Raw genomic sequence first — 21,580 nt, forward strand, 5'->3', positions numbered from 1 at the left:
TTATTTGAAAAACAATCAGATATTAGATAAAAAAAAGTTTTTCAACTGAAATTAACGTGCAATTTTAAAACTTAAAACGAGCAGAAATGATTCCGTATATATTCATCAATACCTCGCTCTTTACGCTGAACTTTAGCTTTTAGACCCAAATCCAAAACAACGACTGTTGAAACATGGTCCGTTTAATTAGACTACAGAACCTTTTTTATAAGTAAAAAAATCTGGCGTAAAGAGCGACATTTCGAAGAGGGGTAGCCGCCCACATATACGGAATGATTCCTGTTCGTTTCAAGTTTCAATATTGTTCCTACTTTCAGTTTTTTTTTAATCTAGTAAAGAACAGACCCCCGGGACTCCGGCAGCAGAATCACTTAAATGTGGCATCACCACATGTGGAATCTACTACTACTACTACTAACAACTCACCGCAGCACCAAGCCGCCTGAAGCCAGCACAGCTACGCACGCTCCTCCTCCACCCCAATCTATTCAAAGCCTCCCTTTTTACACCCGCCCACGAAGTTCCCATTTCCTTTAAATTTTTCTTTATGACGTCTTCCCACCCCAGACGGGGACAACCTGCTTTCCCTTTAGCCCTAGATGGTTGGCCGAAAAGAACATTCTTCGGCAATCTGTCCTCCTTCATCCGCACAACGTACCCTAGCCACCTCAACCTTTCTTTCATTATAGCCCTAGAGAGCGATATTGAACCACATTTTTCGTAAAGCCTATTGCGCCTTAGCCACCTCAACATTTCTTTCATTATAGCCCTAGAGAGCGATATTGAACCACATTTTTCGTATAGCCTATTGTTTGAAATGCGGTCAGTCAGCCGGGTACCCAGAACAATCCTTAAGCAATTTCTCTGGAAAACATCTAGCAAATCTTCATCCGCTTTTCGGAGCGTCCATGCTTCAGAGCCATATTTGACCACTGTCCTCACTGTAGCTTCTAATATTCTAATCTTGGTTTGCAGACTTATCTTCCTATTCTTCCAGACTTTTTTTAACTGTGAAAAACACCCTGAGCCTTGGCTATTCTATATTTAACATCTTCACTGCTCCCACCATCTTTACTAATTATACTACCAAGGTAAGTGAAGCTGCCCACCAGATCAATCTTTTCATTACCCAACGTCACCTTTTTATCTTCACTTATTCCTAGCCTTCGTGACTTAGTCTTCCTAACATTAATTTTCAAACCTATTGTAGCACCTTAAACTCGTAAAACCTCTAAAACTTCATTCATTTTGCTCACACTTTCATCTAGGATGCTTAAATCATGAGCATAATCTAAGTCCAGGGGAGTTTTTCCTCCCCATTTGCTTCCGTGATCTCCCATTGCCTTTCCTTTGATCCTTAAGACAAATTCCATCAAAATAATCCATGAAAAGGGGGATAAAACACAACCCTGCTTAACTCCTCATTTAATACAAAACTGTTAACCTCATTTCCTACCTCAACCACAACAGTGTTATTCTCGTACACAGCCCTAATCCCTTTAATGTATTTGTATGGTATACCGTACAAGGATAAATCATTTACTAAGGCTCTCCTATCAACACAATCGAACGCTTGCTCATAATCTATAAAACTGAGGACCAAAGGTGTTTGAAAACTCAGGCACTTCTCAATTAATAGCCTAAGAGTGAAAGTTTAGTCAACACATCCTCTACCTTTTCTGAAACATAATTTTTCTTCTCTTAAACCTTGGCCTAGGGCATCTCTCAGTCTAAACACCTTCATATTACTAAGTGATTTACTACCTACAGAGATCAGACTAATCCCTCGATACTTACCACACTCACTTTTATCACCTTTCTTATAAAGTGGCTTAATTAAGGTTTTCCTAAAATCGTTAGGTACTTCCCCCTTTTCAAAAATCATATTCATAATCTTCAGTACTGTCGTTAATTCTTCCTCACAAAACAAATCTTCCTTCACATCTAAGGTATCACAAACTTTTTCATTTTCCTCTATAGCTTTTCCTGCAACTCTAAATGTTCTAAAATGTTAGGTTAAGCAAATACTCAAAATGTTTGGCCCATCTCTCTTTAGTTTTTTTCTTATCACTAATTGCGACCCCATTCCTATCTTTAACTGGGCCAAATCCAGATTGACTACTCCCTCTCAATTTGTTAACGTGCCAGTACAATATTTTACTATTATGCCGTCTATCTTCCTGATGCAGCTAGACATGTGGAATCACTTAAATATATACGAAGATCCGTTTTTTCAAAAATTGAATTTTTTTTAATGCCCCTTTAAACAGCTGTCTACGATGTTCCAGCACCCCGCTAGCAGTAAAAGAAAAAAAAAAGAGAGAGAACGCACCAAATAAGCTACCCAAGATTAATCGTAACCATTCCTGATTCAACTTCAAACGACAATAGATTTCGAAAAATTTATTTATAGACATTTTGTAACCTTTTTATGAGTCAGACAAAAATTGCGGGGGAGGAGAAGGGGGACAATTACGTAGCTCCACTCATAGATATGGATTTGTCACAGGTTAGGCCTATTATTCAACTTCAAATTACAATTGATTTCGAAAAATTTATTTATACACATTTTGTTACCTTTGTACAAATCACACAAAAAGGGCGGGGGCGGGGAAGGGGGGAAACTAGCAAACAATAGTAAAAAAAACTAACACATATTCTTACCATGTGTTTACCATATTTACAATACTTATCATATATATAATACTACCATGTAATTTGAAAATTTTGCTGACTCTGAAAAATAAAATTTGAAAAAGTAACTTTTCGAATAGCTTGAGCAGTAAAGAATGGATGAATTGAATCCCCCAGCTAGATCGACAGCACACAACCATTAGCCCCGAAGTACCAAAATTACTTAAATAGTTTATGATCTATCTAATTACAAAATATATTGAACAGCAGTAAATAAGCATAGTTATAAGCTTATAAGCTTAGTCCATAATAAGCTTAGTTAAAAAGTAAAGAATTCACAAACTGTACTTATTTTCCTGGAACTGATTTTTGATTTGTCGTTTAGCGTTTTGTATTCAGTTCACTTTTCACTTTCTGTTTTATGGTTGTTAATTGGTTCCAAAACTAGGAAGTTATTCAACAATTGAAACACGTGTTTGAACTGCAATCACGTGTTTGAACTGCAATCACGTATTTGAACTAATCAGCAAATACTTGTAAACGACAAGTACTTTTAATAAATAAAAAGAAAAATAGTAAATCGGCACTATTTACCAAATTTTTACTTAACTTTTTTTGCCAGAACATACCAATTTACTAGAGTTATAAAAATTTAGAAAGGAAGAGTGACACTAAATCACAAAAAAAAAATTTCTGAATTGTGACTTCACAATACCATCCTGTTGCATATTATCTTTACATTGCTCTACCACAGATAAGAGTTTTCTTTATAACTATACTGCATTACTATGTCTTACCTAAGAACCAGTCATATTACAAAAAAATATTTGTCACTCAAGAAATTTCTTGCTTAACTAGTTTTGCACCGCGAACTGGCATTTCCCACCTCACCTGGCATCTGAAATTCAGATTCTTACTTGGAAATTTGTCTAACCGTAACCTCCCTAGACTCCTTACAGTCATACCACTGAACCCCCCCCCCCCCCATCTAGAATTTGACGACACAAAGAATCTAATCCCGATATCTAAGACAAAAGATTACAGATCCACTATGCCAAATACTCGCTTAGGGTAGTCCTAGAAATTCTAACTCTATAACTTTTCCTCCGGCAACTGTATTTCTTTGTCTGTTTAGTCCAAAATTGGTTGATTCTGTTTTAAGAAGGCGGACGATTTCTACTGTATTTTCTTGTTTGTTTAGACGTGCCACCAATCCTTGGTTAATTTAGTTTTTAAAAGGATAATTTTTTTTTCAGAGATAAACAGCAGTGATTGGCTGGCGAAAATAAGTAAACAAATAAGCCAGTAAAATTAAAATAAACTATTAAGGTTAAAGGACACCTCAAACGTATTTTAGCATGTTAGAAACAAATAGTCATTATATTCAACATCTAACAAAAATGTCATGCAAACCAGTAAAAGAAATTATTCATAGTCACGTGATGCTTATTTACCATTTTCCTTAACTTCTTTTTTTGTCTTAAAATCGTCCTCGCTTTCATCTTCACTAAACGTTATACGTCCACGAGCTCGAGTTGGCCGAGCTGCTCTCTGAATTACTTTGCGGTTATCTAAAATAAAAGAAAACTTCACCTTCAAAGGAAAACTTCTTAAATTGTTTTTGTGCCGCATGTTTTTTAGTTTTTTCTTGCTGATTTTTGATCCATGTTTTTTTTTAACTTTCCTTTTGTTTTTGACATTATTTTGAATGGTGTTTTTTTAACGAATAATCGATAAGAATGACATCAGTAGTCAAGTACCCATGACTTAAATACCCATCTAGACCAATAATGGTATCAGAGAGAGTTAGGATTTTATTTTTGGGATATTTCTAAATTCTGCGGGCCTTTTTGACCCTAGGCTATAAACAAAAGCTAGCTGATTTTTCCAGTTGCTTTTTTTTCACTGCTTTCAAGTCAAAAGTTGGCTCCTTTTGGATTCTGTATTAAAATCATTAAGAATAAACCCACGTTTTGGTTCGGATTTCTGTGTTAAATCCATGGGCACCCATAAGGGGAGGGGGGGGACACCAGCCCCCCACCCCCGGCTGAATGATGCTGCCTTATATTTTATATTTTTGTTGAGATTTCTAATATACAAATAGACCCCGGCACCGCACCGATAAGGGAAGGTCAGCGGTGGCGGGGGCAAAAAATAACAGCAGCGGCGGTGGCTTGATCATTGTTGACCGCAAACATTTATGTTTTGATCAGTCTTTCTCAAATCCTAGCTTTAATTTATATCAGGTTTGGGCCAATTCATGAGTTAGAAACTACGCGAGTCGCTGGCTAAACGCTGATCTTCTTCGTTATTCTTCCAGAGAAGTAGAAATCTGGTAGAAACGAAATGGCTGTGGCATTTCAGAACCCTTGCATAATAGTTGAAATGTCTAACAGCAATGTATTTTTAACAGAATTAATTATACAAATTGGTAGTATTTTTGTTTCATCGAGCGACCGTCACCATCGAGAAGAACTGTCACCACTTACGTCACAGCAGGCTTGGTAGAAAAATCTTTCCCCTTAGCTTTCATACCATCAAATATCCAGAAGGGATTTGGAAGGTATATACCCTTTGAATCCGCATTGGTTTGATAATACAGATCTGAGCTCTTAAATACAGACCAACCAAAAGTTTTTCAACCCATGAAGCTGGTGGCAAATTGCCAAGCTCATCAGAGGTTCTAAGTCCAGTCCCATCGCCCCTAGCTGCACTGCCATCCTCTCACCCAGTGCTTTCAGTAAGCCCTGTGATTTTACAGTCATTCGGAAATGGGATAGTCATACCTGAACAAGTACAACCACATCCCAGCACCAACAAGAAAACAAAACGCTTCAAGGAAGAAAGGAGGGCAGAGCAAAAGTGCTCACTGATACATCAGTGAAAGCCAAGGTGGAAGTTAACCTTGCTACAAGGAAGGCAAAGAAGAAGTGGAAAAGAAAAAATTAAAGCACCAAAAGCAAGAAAAACAAAGAAGCAGACGATGAAGAGATTTGGTGACAAGACAGAACTGAGGGCAAAAATGAAACTGAAAAGGTTCAGACAGTGACTGTTTATGACAACTCAGACAGTTCTCTTAGGTAAGATAGTGAAAATAAATGTAAGCTTAGTTATGATTTGGGTTGCAGTTGAGAACTCTGTAAAAGTAATCTATAAGGGGCCATTAGGGAGAAGGTAGAACCTACTGCAGAGGTTAGTGTGATGACTATAAGTGATGGGAGGGGTAATGTGTGAAAGTGGCTAGAACAGCCAGATCATATCTACTTCATGAAATAGAATTTAGGATAAAAACCCCCATTACTTGGAACGTGTGTGTTTTTGACTAAAATGTATCTTTCCTAAACAAGGACAGAAGGTTCTTAATCTTGGACCTGATGCAAATAGTTGGGATTGGCTGACTACAATCTTATAGCCAAGCCTATTTAAGTATAGGCTGTTTTTCACAACGCATGTCAGTGATTGAATCTGTCCATGATAGACATACTTGAATTTTAAGATCCTTTGTTCAAGATTGAACAGTAGCCTATTTTCCAAGATTAGGCTGAAGCTAAAAATTTGCAATTACAATTAGGCCTCTACTATTAACCGTCTGTGTATTTAAAATAGTTACTATTGTATATGGGTGAAATATTCAAACAGATGAAATACTTATTAATAAAATTTTGACAGATTTAGTAGATAAAAATTAATTTTCCAGGTGGTATAATCAGGGGCGTCGTTTGGGGGTCGCAAGGGGGGGGGCAATTGCCCCCCCAATAATGTGAAGAAAACAATTATTATACACCCCATGCCCTTTGACTATCCGGATATGGACCCCTCTTCCCCCCCCCAATAAAAATGCTGGAGATTCGCCCCTGGGTATAATAGATATATCTATTGAGATGGTGATTAGGGAGACCTGCATCTGTAGTTTAATTCCCCTTCCCTTCTACCCATGTCTGAAATAGGTCCCCCTCCTGTAATAAGAAACCTCTTAGTCTGCTCCTAGTTATTACACCTCCAGTGGTTTTATGACAAATAAGGAAACACAACACTCGTCCCCGATGTTGAATTCAGAATTTAACGGTTAGGAACTTAGAATTTTCAGAACCTCCTATTTCAAGTAACACTGCTATGTCACGAAATCAAAACCTCAGTATTTATAAACACCTGCCAGTGGCAAGGACTCAAGAATATTGATTCTTTGCTATACCAAGGTGTCTGGAAATAGAGAGGTCCTTAAATCTCAAGTCCTTACCTGGAATTCAATCTGGCGTCTGTTCGAAAGACAATTGTCTATTCAATGGATGTGCTACAAAAACTAGTGCTGAATAAAAACTCATCCTGGAAGCACAAGGAATTCCTGCAAACTATTTGCATGTGCACTTTTTTGTTTAATTTTGAAAACCTCACTTGATTTCTAAGCAGGAAAACCAAAATCTTTAACCACAGGAGAAAAGAAAAGCTCCAACATTGCGATTGACGCAATAAAGAATTGGCTCAAATTAATTCAAATCAACGGAACGCCGCCACCTCCGCCGGCTGCGGCGTTACGACACTTCAGCAGCGGTCGACCGGTCCTCTCGTTGGCGGCGTTCGATGCAATGTACCGGCGAGGCGCCGGTGTCTATATGCAACGCTGGAAGTTCCGATTAGACCAGGTAAGCCCCCCCCCCACTAAAATTCAACCTATGGGCGCCAATGATTAGATCTTTATTGATTTTGCATTATTAGAAGTTTGTAAAAAGCTCATTAATTATAATTTATGTTACTGAATCTTGACAAAACAAAAGGCGGTTCGGAGTAAAAACGGGTCCAAATATCGATGTCGATATACTAAATATGGAAAGTAAAAATATCCATAGATCGACATATCAATAAATCAAAATATCGTCGAATGATATTACTTCGAAAAGTACTTTCGAAGTAATCTCATCAAGAAAGATGAAGCTGGTGTGCTGCTAATAATTGAGTAATCCTCGACTCTCTTTTCGTCAGCGGTTAACTTAAATCCTCCCGATTCTCTATTTCCAATTTATCTGTAATACACTATTTGCAATCGCTATAAGGCACCTCTGGCAATCATCGTCCCCGTGAATCGCTCCAGCGACCACACTGGGGTTGTTTTCCCAGTTTTGGGGGATCCCTTTTGTGGACCCTCTAATATGTAGGCTATTTTTTTATGCGTTCGCCAAACTAGCGAACACTAAAAAGCTGACTTGATCAAATAGCTTTAGCATATATTATTTAATGCTAAAAACCTTGTTTGTTTGCTTAATTATCTATAATGAGTGTGACCTTAGTCACTTTAGGAGAGGCATGTCAAAATAGGTCACGGTCCCAATGGTCAAACGGAACAACAATGGGAAAGACTGTATCAGGGAGGAATAAATCTATCAGGGAGTAATAGAATTGCAAACAACTATAATATTTTGAGTAAAAACAAATATATAAAAATAGTCATCCGTTATATAGAGGTAACTCAGGAATACATACATTTTGGCATTCGGAGGAGGGGAGGGAGGTATTATAGATCTTGAAGTCTATCCATTCAAGAATTTCTAACGTCTTTCAGACGATAGGGTGAGTTCAAGAGCACCGATCTCCTAGAAACTATTGAGAAAAAAAAATGTCGAAAAAAACAGGACAGAGACATAAGTCGAATAAATAGACTTTGAGCCTATGTTTTGCACCTCAGGCTCCACTCTGAGAATATTTAATCTTTCAAAAATAGTTTTTTATGCCACATATACGGATGCCATAGAGTAGAAACAATTTTGATTTATAAATAGACGGCGTTTTCATTTAAGTGAAATTCCAAATTCTAAAAGCAAAATAAACATAGCATTAAAAACAGGGTCAAATTTTGAAAAGCAAAAGAACCTAATATATTTCGAAAATCCAATCCTCTCAATTATACACTGCATTTAAAATAAAAAAAAGTCAAATGGGACCAGAAAAAAATTAGCACTAATAGTCTCAAAATAAAATGCAGTAAATAAATAGAATTGTTGACGGATTGGAAAAGAAGCGACGATTATAATGCCCACAATCACCTTAATTGTTGCTTCACTAACAATCCGTGGAATCTTCTTTAATTGGGAGGGATATTTCAAAAGGGACCAAAATATGAAAAAGCGTAAAACTAGAATGCAAAACTAAAAAAATAAAGTCGTTCGAAGTTATTTTTTAAATGAAAAAACAAATAAGTTTTTTTTTCTAAAAAGTTTTTTTGAATGTACCGCTCAAAACCGTCAACAATTTTGCTCAATAACGTTCCGAATTGTTTGAGGATTTCTGTTCAAAAGGAACTGGATCGAAGGGGTCAATCGAAGGTGTTCAAACATTTCTTGAATTTAATTAAAAATATCTATTAAACAAATATAGAAAAGAAATACTTAAATATTCAATTAAATTATATTCAATAATTAATATGTTCATCAGAAATATTCTCTTTTACTATGTACAATGTTAACCCCACTTTTGCTTGTTGACAGTGAAGATATTTAAATATAATTGATATTTACCAGGATGGTTTCTATGAGCAGGATGAAGATCATCATCTGACGAAGACCCTTCAGATTCTGTTACAGCTTTACGACGAGCTGAAAAAAATGTTTATATAAATTGAAACACTCCAATTTTAAATCACTTGTAAACAAATAAAACCCATTTTTTTCATAGCACACTACTGATATAATGTACTTAACTGTGCACAATTATATATTATAAATATTATTACAAGTATTTTGTTAAAAACAAAATTTATGTAAAAAAATATATATTATGTTAAAAGATATTTTTGAGGTATTTTCATTGAAACAAAGGATAAAAAACCAAAGAAAACAAAAACAAGAATGAGGTTTTAGAAGGTCAACGAAAATTTTGGACGAAACAAAACGAATATTTCGAGAGGACAACCACCTCAATCGAAATTTTTGATAGTCGCATGAATAGGGTGAGTGGTTTGACTTTAGAATTAGGATTTTTGGCTTTTCAAAATTCTAATTCTGCTAATTTTATCTTATTCGTTTGTTGTTTTTGATGGTTCTCTTCTTTGTTAAGTTTTTAGCTTTTTAATTCTTCCAATTTTGGCTTTTATTTGCTTTTTATTTCGCGCTGGTTTTGTTATCTGGTTTGTTTCGTTCATATTTTCGCTTAAGACAATGTCGACATGTTTCCTTCTAACTTTCTCTTATTGCACTGAAGAAGAAAGGCGGCTGTCCTTCAAAAAATACGCTTTCTTTCGTCCAGTATTTTCGGTGGCCTTATAAAACATGTTCATAGAAAGTGAAAGCACTGATTACAGGAAAAATAATTGTCCGTATGGACGGGGTTCGAGTTCTGGATATTTCTTGTGGCGTGGGGGTCAGCGATTTGACACTGTAAGCTCAGCCAAGAGTCGACCCAGCTCCATATGGGATCCTGGAGATATCTTGAAGGAAAACACGAGAAATGTCGGATGATTAGCCCCCAGCCACACATTGCACTCCCGACCGAAGGCAGAGAATCAGGTGATCGGTACCTGCAATACGCGGACCATTGGTTAGCATGCGAAAAAGTTATTAAACTCCATTCTCGTTTTCTTTTTTTTATTATTCCTTGTAACGGCAAGCCAATATAGTTTACGAAAAAATTAATTTAATTGAAAAGTGACAATCCCCCCCCCCCTTATTTTTGGGAATCGACACTATTGCAAGGCTTAAGGTGGTTTGGTCAAATAAAAACGAAACCCAGTTTAGACATAAAGATCCCGAATTGCTAGGATTTTCTGCCATCATTCTTATAATTTATACAAAATTATTTTTGCTATTTTCACAAATTCATCCTACTCCTGAAATATTTCTAATACGGTAATTTTGTCCTACACTATCATAGGCAGTGCTGTCTTTATCCCCGGTCTTTCCGAGGGCTCCACAAATTTCTTCAATAGAAAATTGGGCTCTCAAAAACATGTTGGAAAACAGAAAATGAGAATGAATGTCATAAAGCCAGAAAACCAAAAGAAAAGTAAGCAATTGAATGAGGATATTTGCACACTTCGCACCGTGGATAAAGAATTTAATGAAACTAATCACTGCTAAGATCGGATACGATAACTCTTCAATAAAAAAGGGATCCGGGCTATTAATGGGCCTGGATTTAAAAAGCGGCTCCAGGAGCTTAGGGACTAAGGGGTAGGAAATGATATCTCGGGGAAATTTCAAAGAACATCATTTTATTTTTTTGGGAAAGTCGGGGAAACACCATAAAAATCAGAAACAATAAAAACACTTATTATAGGAAAACTAATTAATAATTATTTATTTATATTTATTTTACTTATATAATTAATGATTTTAATTATTATATTTATTAATAAACAAATAATTAATAATAAAATTATCAAAAATGATCATAATTTGCTTTGGGTTCTACAGAATCTATGATCCTTTTTCATGGATTATGATGTCATAGTTAACCTTTACAAAATAAATTGCATAACTAAAAAGTAAATACACTAAACTAAACTATAACAATGAGCTATTACAATTTAGAATAGAATTATCGAAATTAATTGAAATTAACATTACTTCAAAATATAGTCAGCATTGATTCAGACTTCGTTGTGCTAACACCAATTTTTTTCGGATATAACCCTGCTAAAGCTGTGATTTTCCCCTGTGGACTTCCAGTTTGGATTTATTTACACAATCAGATTATCGTTTTGCTGGCTATATCAAATTCCCTTGGGACAGTACATTTTCATTGTCAGTCTTTAGAGTGTAAGCACCTGTTTTTAGACTTATTACTTCACTAACAAGAACTTAATTAATTCAGTGACCTTCAAAATTATAAAAGTTCAAATTTAAGATCAAACTAGACATGCGATATTCGTAGGCAATTACGCTGAGATTGAGTTGGGGAAAGAAAATTAATCAGAAGAGGGGTGGAGGGTTGTTAGCAAGAGCCGTGGTACCCGCTGGGCTTGCCCCTTAAATTGCGGGGACAAGGTAGACAGCCTCCAACACTTCACTTACTTCTCTCGCATTGAAACCACCAGAAAAATATCATTCAGCACTCGGGCGGTGAAGTTTTTTTCCAGGAAAGATTATACTTTCGCATTGCGCATAAGGATTAATTCTTTGGATATTGACCTAACTATATCTATGGACTCTTTTTGACCTTGAATTGGCATTGCAGTTATTATTGCTGTAACGTGAGCAAGATGTTAGTGGAATATGCATATTCGCCTGTTCTGAATTTTCTCCAATCAAATTTTCGCGAAGGAATCGATGATGTGACGATAATTAATCATGCACTGGAATTTTTTGATGATAAAGTCATTAAAGACGCCAAAGCGAGTTTTGGGGAATAGCAGATCTGAATAAATCTGTTCCAAAGCGGCAGGGTGACCTAGCTTCGCAGAGAAATTTGAAAGATATTTTGGACTTGTTGCGTCAATGTGAATCTGATAATACCCTGCTGCCAATTTTTGTCATTTTCTCTCACCTACTGAAGTCCCGATTATCCCCACTGTAGCTTACTCCAGGTTAGTCAGTAAGATTAGCTCCCTAGACCGAGCCCTTAAGCAGATAAACGAAAAAGTGACATCTTATGATCTGAATTTTCCCTCCTTGCCCAGTGCCTCGTTTAAGCCAAATGTAAAACACATCCACTACTACTGTAGTAATCTCTGGAATTTCTCCCGAGCTTAACAATCCTGTGAAACGTCGCGATGCCATTGACCAAATCAATGGACACCAAGTCATTCATTCTATCAAGCCGTCGGGCAATAAACTTTTAGTGCAGATTGGCCGAGCTGCTGCAAAGGACTTTTGTGATGCGGTACCTAATGTTCTGAAGTGCGATGCAAAACTTCAAGAGCGAAAACTCGTTGGAATAGTTAAAGGCATACCGCTAGATTATGACATCAGTTTGTTCGTGGGGCGTGAAGGAGTTGTAGAAGCTAAGCGCATCGGGCAGTCCTTGACTGTTAAGATATTCTTCTACGATGCTGTAGGACTTACAAATGCACTTCGTCTCGGACTTAAAGTAGAATATGAGACTTTCTGACTATTTGAGTGCCTCAGTCCTCTCCGTTGTTGTTATAATTGTCAATCGCCTGATCACGTCAAGGTCAATTGCACCAGCCCTCTCCGCTGTTCCTGCTCCAGCGGTATGCATTTATCAACAAAAGTTATACCGTGCTTCGTTGAACTGTAGTGCGCGCTATGTGGAGAAGGCCATGTTGCATTCAGTCTGAAGTGTCGCTTAATCCACAATCCCATAGCTAAGCAAGCTTCGAACAAAAAATGCCTGGAACAGTAACGTTTTCTATGTGTTCCTTCAAACAAAATGTCACCAAAGACAAAGATTATTCAATAAATCAGAAAATGAACGATTTTGACATCGTGTTGCTACAGGAACATCTTTTGCCGGCTGTAAGTGTCAGCTTACTAAACAGAAGTGACGAACATGTAGTTTATACAACCAGTGCCAGACGTACAAGGGGCAGACCTTCCGGGGGGCTTGCATGTCTTGTGAATAATAGACTTTCGTGCTTCTCTCCCCAGTGCAAACACTCTTACGATAATTTTATTGCCCTTCCAATTGCAGATCTAGTGATTATCAATACTTACCTACCTCATGATAAAAAAACAGTTTTGTCACTTAATAAATTCACAAAAGTTGTGTCATCTATGAAGAATTTCCTTCGGAATATTGAAAGACATAGCTTTAAGTGGATCATAGTGGGAGACCTAAATTGTAACATAAATAGAGAGTCAACTCGGTCTGATCTTGTGCTTCAGTCTTTGCCAGATGGATATCAGATAGTAGCCAAGAGTGCAGATTTTTCATATATTCATAATAGTGGATGTGTGTCTAATATAGACCACTGTGTTTGCTCGGCTGGTATGATATGCTCGAGTGTCGAGGTTCATAATGAAGAAAGAGATTATGATCACCTTCCCCTATCTTTTACCGTCTCTGTTTCGCATTCTTCTGGCCCGAATCAGTGTGAATCTTCTGAACGGTGCATGAAATAGTATAATAAGCGTGAATGGAATAAAGCTAACTGGACATTATATATCTGTACTTTGGCAACTCTGCTCTCATCTGTGACAGTTCCTTACCATTTACTTTCTACCAGTGTCCTCTCGCCTAATGCTCGATCACAACTTAATTCTTACTATTCTCAGATTGTTGCCTGCCTTAAACAAGCCGAGACCATAGCTGTCCCTGTTTCGCGTATTCGTTCGAAAACTAGAAGTTCTTTATGGAAAGAGGACCCTCAGTTAAAAATTGTGAAAAATCGGGCAAAAATGTGGCTTCGGATATGGAATGCGTGTGGCCGCCCCACCTCGGGTCATTTATTTAATATTTAAAAAAAAAACAAATCTGAATTCAAATCTTACTTGCGGAGCGTCCGATATAAGGGTAAGGAATTTCCGAAAAGTCCTCGGCAATGGAGTGAAGTGTTGAATTCTAGTAAGCTAAACCCGACTGTTTCGTTCGGTTTAATTCCTGGTGATTCATGGGTTAGTCATTACTCGACAATTTTCAGTACAGTAAATTATGCAGTCCATTCCAAGTTTTGTAGATTACTTGATTCAGTTATTCCGCGTAGACTACGCCAGAAAGATATTATCCCTATTAGTGCTGAGTCTGTTGTGAAAAGCATTAAAAAACTAAAATCTAAGTCTGTTGATTTGGATGGAATTTGTGTTGAACATTTAAGAATCGATTCTCCCGAGTTGATTAGCCATCTGCAACTACTTTTTCAGATGTGTGTTAGTAGCTCACTAGTGCCTGATTCTTTCCTGTGTGGTATTGTTACCTCTGTTCTGAAGCGAAGGAAGGATCCGCTTAATTGTGGATCCTACCGCCCTATCACTGTAGCGTGTAATTTAAGCAAACTGTTTGAATATGTATTGCTCCCATTTATTCAAGATAAGGTGGATTATGACGCAAATCAGTTCAGTTTTAAGTCGCGTATAGGATGCCAGCATGCTCACCGTATACTTGCAAAGGTGATAAAAGAAGCACATCGTTTAAAAACGGAAGTTCACTTTTATGCGTTAGACCTATCTAAAGCTTTCGATACACTTTGTCACTCTCAGGCATGGTTTTCTCTGGCACGTTTGGGTGTGAATAGTTCAAATATTTGTGTACTTTGGTTCTGGTACCAGAGTTCATTTATCCAGTTGAGGCAGGGGTCCCCGGCCTATGGAAAAATCCTAGTTAGATCTGGGATCCGTCAGGGTGATGTGCTTTCACCTCGAATTTTTAAATCTTGTTTATTGAATGTTCTAAATGTTATACCACTTTCTTACTCTTCAGGGTTGTCAAACGTCTCCTATATTGCATATGCGGATGATCTTCTGCTTGTTAGCAGGTCAAAGTTTACATTAATGAAGTCTGTGCTACTAGTATCGCGGCTGTATGGGGAAATCGGATTAAGCCTCAACACTGATAAATGCGAATATTTAGTGTTTAATTCAAAATCTTCAGCAACGCCGCTTGATTGCGGCGTATTTTCTGTAAAAAGTGTTGAATCTTTCCGATGGCTTGGGATCAATATTTGCAAATCGCTTACCTTATTTCGTTCCGGGCATTGAGTGATATTAAAGAGAAGCTGAAACTGGGGTACGCCAAAATTGTCCCCAACAGGGGAAGATATAACAGAAAAGCATTGGCTAAATTGTCCTCGAGATTTTATGACCATGCAGTTTTGTTCCCAGCTGGCCTTCACATCCTGTTTCGGCCAGGGTATATTAGCAATATTAGAATTATGTATTTTAGATATTGCAAGTTTTATTGTATCTACCTCGCAGATACAGTAATAGAAAGATGATGCGGATTTTTGGCGCTCCGGATATTGTAAATTGTTTTGTCAGACAAAGTAGCCGTCTTCAAAAAAACATTTATGCTACTTTGGGTTTTAACCACCCACTTATCCGGGTAGCAACAGCGCATTGAGTGTAATATTTATTTATTGTGTTGTTGTTAAATGTATCTTTGTGTTTTTTTTGTTTATTTTTTTTCCTCTTTTCTTGTGTTACTCCACTTCATTTTTTGTATAGTGGGTCAAAAATAAATTATTATTATTATAGCTAAATATGTACAAAGTAGCCTAATAAAATCAGAACGTCATTTGTGCCATACTAGAAACAAAATCCATTCAAATGTTTTTTTATAACGTCAAGAAATACAAACTTCTTAAGACTTTCAGGAAAAACTATCAATATATATTAAGCCAACAACTTACTTTTCATTAGTTGTTTTCAGTAATTTTGGTTATTATGGTGATTTGCCTATTTTTTGCCGATTTTATAACAAATAAAACACAAAGCTCAAAATGTTAAAACTAAGTATGGTAGATATCTTACGTTATTCCGTACATGAGGAGGGCGGAAAGGGCCCCTAACAAGGCTACTTTTAACAGTAAGTGTATAAATATCGAACTAACTAAACTAACTAAAAACTCACCACAGCACCAAGCCGCCTGAGTCCAACACAGCTATAGACGCTCCTCCTCCATTCCAATCTATTCAAAGCCTCCCTCTTTACACCCTTTCAGGAAAATTCCATTTTCTTTAAATCTGTCTTTATTACATCCTCCCACCCCAACCGCGGACGACCTACTTTCCGTTTAGCCCTAGACGGTTGGCCGAACATCACCATCTTCGGTAATCTTTTATCTTTCTTCCGCAGAACGTGTCCTATCCATCTCATTCTTTCTTTCATTATAGACCTAGAAAATGGGGTTGAACCACACTTTTCGTACAGCCTACTGTTTGAAATATGGTCAATCAGATCGGTACCCAAAACAATCCGTAGACAGTTTCTCCGAAAAACATATACCAAACCTTCATCCAATTTTCGGACGACCCATGTTTCTAAACAACATTTGATCACCGTCTCCAACATTCTAATCTTGGTTTGCAGACTTATCTTCCTATTCTTCCAAGCTTTTTTTTTAACTGTGATAAAACACCCTGAGCCGTGGCTATTCTATTTTTAACATCTCCACTGCTCCCAGCGTCTTTACTATTAATACTACCAAGGTAAGTGAAGCTGTTCACCTGATCAATATTTTCGTTACCCAATGTCGCCTTTTCATCTTCGCTTATTCCTAGCCTTAGCGACTTAGTCTTCTTAACATTAATTTTCACACCTATTCTAGCACCCTGAACTCGCAAAACCTCCAAAAGCTCATTCATATTTGTCACACTTTCATCTAGGAAGCTTAAATCATCAATATAATCTAAGTCCAGGAGAAATTTTCCTCCCCATTTGATTACGTGGTCTCCCCTTGCCTTTCATGCGCTCCATAAGACGAAGTCGATCAAAATGATCTATATAAATGGGGATAGAACACAACCTCATTTCCTACCTTAACCACAGCAGTGTTATTCTCGTACATATCACTAATCACTTTAATATATTTGTCTTGTCTACCATAAAAGGATAAGACCTCCGCTAAAGCTGTTCTATCAACAGAATCGAATGCTTGCCCATAATCTATAAAACTAAGGACCAAAGGTGTTTCATAACTTCAGCCACTACCGCGAAGGTGAGCGACAAGCTCACTACTTATTTGTAAAAAAACAACCAGAAACCGAAACGTCTGTTCGACGCCCTATGCAGTACCAAGGGCTTTGGAGGATCCTTTTTATGACATAAACGTTAAATCATTTTATCATTTATATAACACGACATAAATGATAATTAAGGAAATAAATGAAGAATGTAGAACTGCAAAAAAAAAAAAAAATACAAAAAGGGGTGCATAATGCAGAAATAATTGCTGAAAGAGGTCAAATTGTCCAGGATAAAAAATATTTTTCATAGAGCAAATTATACAAACTCTATTACTAAATGTGTTTTTGGTTGATGTGGAAAAGGGGATACAAATATACCGCAGTGAACCGGGGTCATTAATGCCTAGTAAACTATTGTCCTGACATACATGTTCAATAAGCTTCAGGAGGGCCAATAGCTTTAATTAGAGGACACACTTAATTAATTCCCACAGCAGTGAATTTGATCCAATAATAGGAATCGAGTTTTTTTTTGTAGCCGATTAAAATAGAAGATATGAAAAAAACAGAAATCGAATGTACCTCTAGCCTTCGCCGGCTTCTTTTTTCCAGTAGTTGCTTTCTGTTGTGCCTGTGCAGCTTTTTGGCTCTGTGCAGCTTTTGTAGCTACACCTACTTCATCTATGCCCTTTTCTCGAACTTCTTCCATTCTTTTTTCAAGTTCTTCCACGAGAATCTGAAAGATACCACCAAACATACAATATTAGAAAATTCGCATTCTTTTGATGCCAATTATATAGCCTATATAACCATATAGCCTATATATAGACCATAACCTCATGAACTTCACAAGTTCAATCAATCATTTTATTATTAACATATACATGTATATAATTGACATAGGCCCATGGGGAGACAAGCTCGAAAAACTAGGCCTAGACAAAGATACAATAAAAAATGTTACGCTACAATACAAAGATAATTACGACGGCAAAGATACAATAATACAAAAATAATATGAAAGTAGCAGCTAGCCCAGGATCCAAATATAAATATAAATATATATATAAAAAAAAGAGAGATCAATATTATTAAATATAAATTCATACTAAAAGATAGCCGAGAGGCCCACATTCACATAGAACAAAAATCCAAACAAATAACTTAATCATATTAAAAAGACACTTAATTAAAAATAATCCTGAACTAAATGAAATTTAAGATCCCTTTTTATTAAATGGATAGAAGAAAATTTATCAATAAAATCCTTGTGAGCATCCCAGCACCGGGCTATTGACACGAACGGGGTGAATTTAGATCTCTCAGTACTATACTTGTCAATGTAGATACTCTTTTTTTGTCGCGTGTTATAACGATGTGAATCATGTGATTGGGAGAACAAATTTTGATTGAGGTAATATGACGGTAATTTCTTAATGTCATAATTAAATTTGAAAATAATTGCTCCGAAAGTAAATTGTTGAGAAACTGGAAGTATATCTAAATAAGTATATAAAGATGCTGTAGAAGACTTATTTGGAAGTGAAATAGGCGATGAAATAAAAAGTTTGAGGATTCTTACTGCTTTATTTTGTAAAATCTGTATTGGTTTAATATGACTTTTAAATGTAGATAAATATACTAGAGAACAATAATTAATATTAGATTGAATCAGAGCAAAATAAATGCTTCGTAAAGCAGAGTAGGGAAAATAATGCTTCAACCTCCGCATTAAACCAACATACCTTGAAATCTTTAAGCGTATATTTTGAATGGGTGTTTTAAAAGATAATCTTTCATCAATCATCAGTCCAAGGTACTTTATCACATTCACACGAGATATTTATAATAGATACTTTGAAGAAGTAACTCGGGTAATACGAGGGTATATATTTGACTTCCTGCCGTAAATTATGAAATTAGTTTTTGACAAATTCAAAGCAATAAAATTTGCGGAACACCATTCAAGAACACTAGAAAATGCAGTATCAAGTTTTGCCTCCAACTCCTCGTCATTCCTCTCAGAAATTGAAACTGCCGTATCCTCAGCAAAATGTGTGCTGAGACATGGGATTGCCCAAGCGCGGTGAAAATCATTTATATAAACTAGAAAAAGCAGAGGACCTAGGACAGAGCCCTGAGGCACCCCAACCATGGAGGACTGAGGAACAGGCGAAGAGAGAAAATTACCTCCATCTATTCGTTGCTTTCTCTTATCAAGATAAGATTTAACTAGATCCAACGCCGGTCCGCGTACACCACAATCATTCAATTTACGAAAAAGAATACAATGGGATATTGTATCGAATGCTTTTTTAAAATCCAAGTATATTGTTGCTGGAATTTCACCTCTATCTAAGCATTCATGAATATATTGGATGAGAGCAATGATAGCGTGCTCAGTATTGTGTCCAGACTTAAAACCAAACTGGGAATTTGTGAAAAAATTAAACGATTTAAGAAAATCATAGATCCTCTTATAAATTGCCTTCTCAAATATTATAGAAAATGCTGACAAAATAGAAATAGGACGGTAGTTTGATGGGTTTTCAGGAGATTCACCTTTTTGAAGTGGAATTATCCTTGCTTCTTTAAAAGCAGACGGGAAAACTCCAGTCTTAAATGAAAGATTAATTATATGATGTAATGGCAAAATTACTGCAGACAATATTTCTTTAACAATTATAGAACTAGACCCGTCAATTCCCACTGAATTACCTGGATTTAGATCACACACTATTTTTGTTATTTCTGACCGAGAAATAGGCGCAAGAAAAATTGAATTACTTTGAGGAGATGGAAGGTATGAAGAAAAATGTTTATTACTTCATGAATCAAACTGGTTCATTACTGATGAAACAATTTTCTCTCCTATACTAGCGAAATAAGGATTCAAAACATCAGCCACTTTCTCCAATTTGTTAGTCGTCGATCCATCTTCTAAACTAATAACATCATGCAACTTAGAATTCCTTTTTTTTTTAATAATAGAATTAATTAAAGACCACGTTTTGCGAGGAGAATTTTGAGCTTCTTCGAAAGACTCTTTATAATACCTATGTTTCGACAATCGTATCAGTGCGGTTAATTTATTTTTGAAGATTTAAAAAATTTTAATATTATTATCAGTTGGATTCTTTAACTGCTTTTTAAATAACTGTTTTTTTTTTATTAACTGATATCGAAACTCCAGACGTTATCCACGGCCTTATAGGAAATTTTTCTCTGCAAATTTTCTTCGTAACAAATGGGCAACTAGAATCAAGGCAGCAATTGAAATTTCTTAGGAAAGTATCAGTTGCCACATCTGTATCCTCCGTGGATATTACATCCTGCCAATCCAATAGACCGAGGCTTTCATTCAGGTGCTTTAATGTTATTTTATTTATTAACCGTACTTGACGTTCCCTACTTACCTGCGGCATTTTATAAGTAAAAGCTAAATCTGAAACCAGCAGGAAATGATCCGATATATCAGTTAAAACAGCAAAATTTGCTTTAATTTGTAAAGATGTAAAAATATTATCAAAGAGAGAAGCAGAACTAGCCGAAATTTTTATAGGTATTAGGCAAGTAGGAAGCAGATATGCAGAAAAGCAAGAAGACAATAAATCAACAGAAGCTTCATTTGAAGCTTCTAGAAGGTCAATATTGAAATCTCCGGAGAGGATAACATCATTATTTTGAAAATGAGGTTGATGCAAAAAATCATGGAGTTTAGATAGGAAAGACTTGATTAGAGAAGGAGGTCGGTATACTACGCAAAAAACTATATCTTTTTTTCCAAGACTAATTTCAGTTACCATTACTTCAAAAAGCATTTCCTCATGAGAACCTTCTATATTTACAAGGCGTCGAAAAGAGATACCATCTTTAACTAATACTGCCAAACCACCTAGGCGCCTTGTCAGTCGGTTTTTGAAAGTAAATTGATATCCAGTAAAAGCAATATGAGGAGCCGTGTCTATGAGAAAAGTCTCACAGAATCCAACGACATGACAAGATAGCTTATGAACTACATCGACAAGATCATCCTGTGAACTAAAAAAACCTCTACAATTTAAAAATCCTCATCTCACAACCCCGGTACTGGGAAGATCAGAAACCTCGGAAGGTAATTTATATCTACATTTTGGAAAATTAATTAGCCCACCATCATTTATCTCATTTCCAGAAAATTTATCATGGCTCTGGAAAATGGAAAAGTCAAAAGGGTTAGACTCTAGGTCTCTCAGTCTATCCCAAATGCAATTATCATCCAATGTAAATAATCAGAATTATGATCAGGACTAGCAGAAACTTACGCAAAATGCACACCGTCTGAGTCTTAACGTAGCAAAAACAACTGAACCAGCGAATACTCGAAAATAATGATGAAAAAAAAGAAACTGCTTGAAAATAAATAGAAACAAGATAAAGAAACTGAACCTATCCACTTC

General features: G+C 36.3%; 1 protein-coding gene across 5 annotated transcripts in view; it reads right to left on the reverse strand.

Annotated features, from left to right (window-relative positions):
• The window catches only part of Cap-D2 (CAP-D2 condensin subunit), a 215,665-nt gene that overhangs the window by 15,457 nt on the left and 178,628 nt on the right, over positions 1–21,580 (reverse strand). For all 5 annotated transcript variants that reach the window (XM_089108481.1, XM_089108484.1, XM_089108483.1 and 2 more), the window contains exons 17-19: positions 17,724–17,877; positions 9,141–9,218; positions 4,089–4,205 (exon numbers count right to left, since the gene is read on the reverse strand). In XM_089108481.1, coding sequence (XP_088964607.1) covers positions 4,089–4,205; positions 9,141–9,218; positions 17,724–17,877 — 349 coding nt within the window. The remainder of the gene's footprint in view (positions 1–4,088; positions 4,206–9,140; positions 9,219–17,723; positions 17,878–21,580) is intronic.

This window comes from Artemia sp. Qi Xiang Cuo, chromosome 3 (assembly GCF_049724085.1).
Source record: "Artemia sp. Qi Xiang Cuo chromosome 3, ASM4972408v1, whole genome shotgun sequence".
Taxonomy (NCBI): domain Eukaryota; kingdom Metazoa; phylum Arthropoda; class Branchiopoda; order Anostraca; family Artemiidae; genus Artemia; species Artemia sp. Qi Xiang Cuo.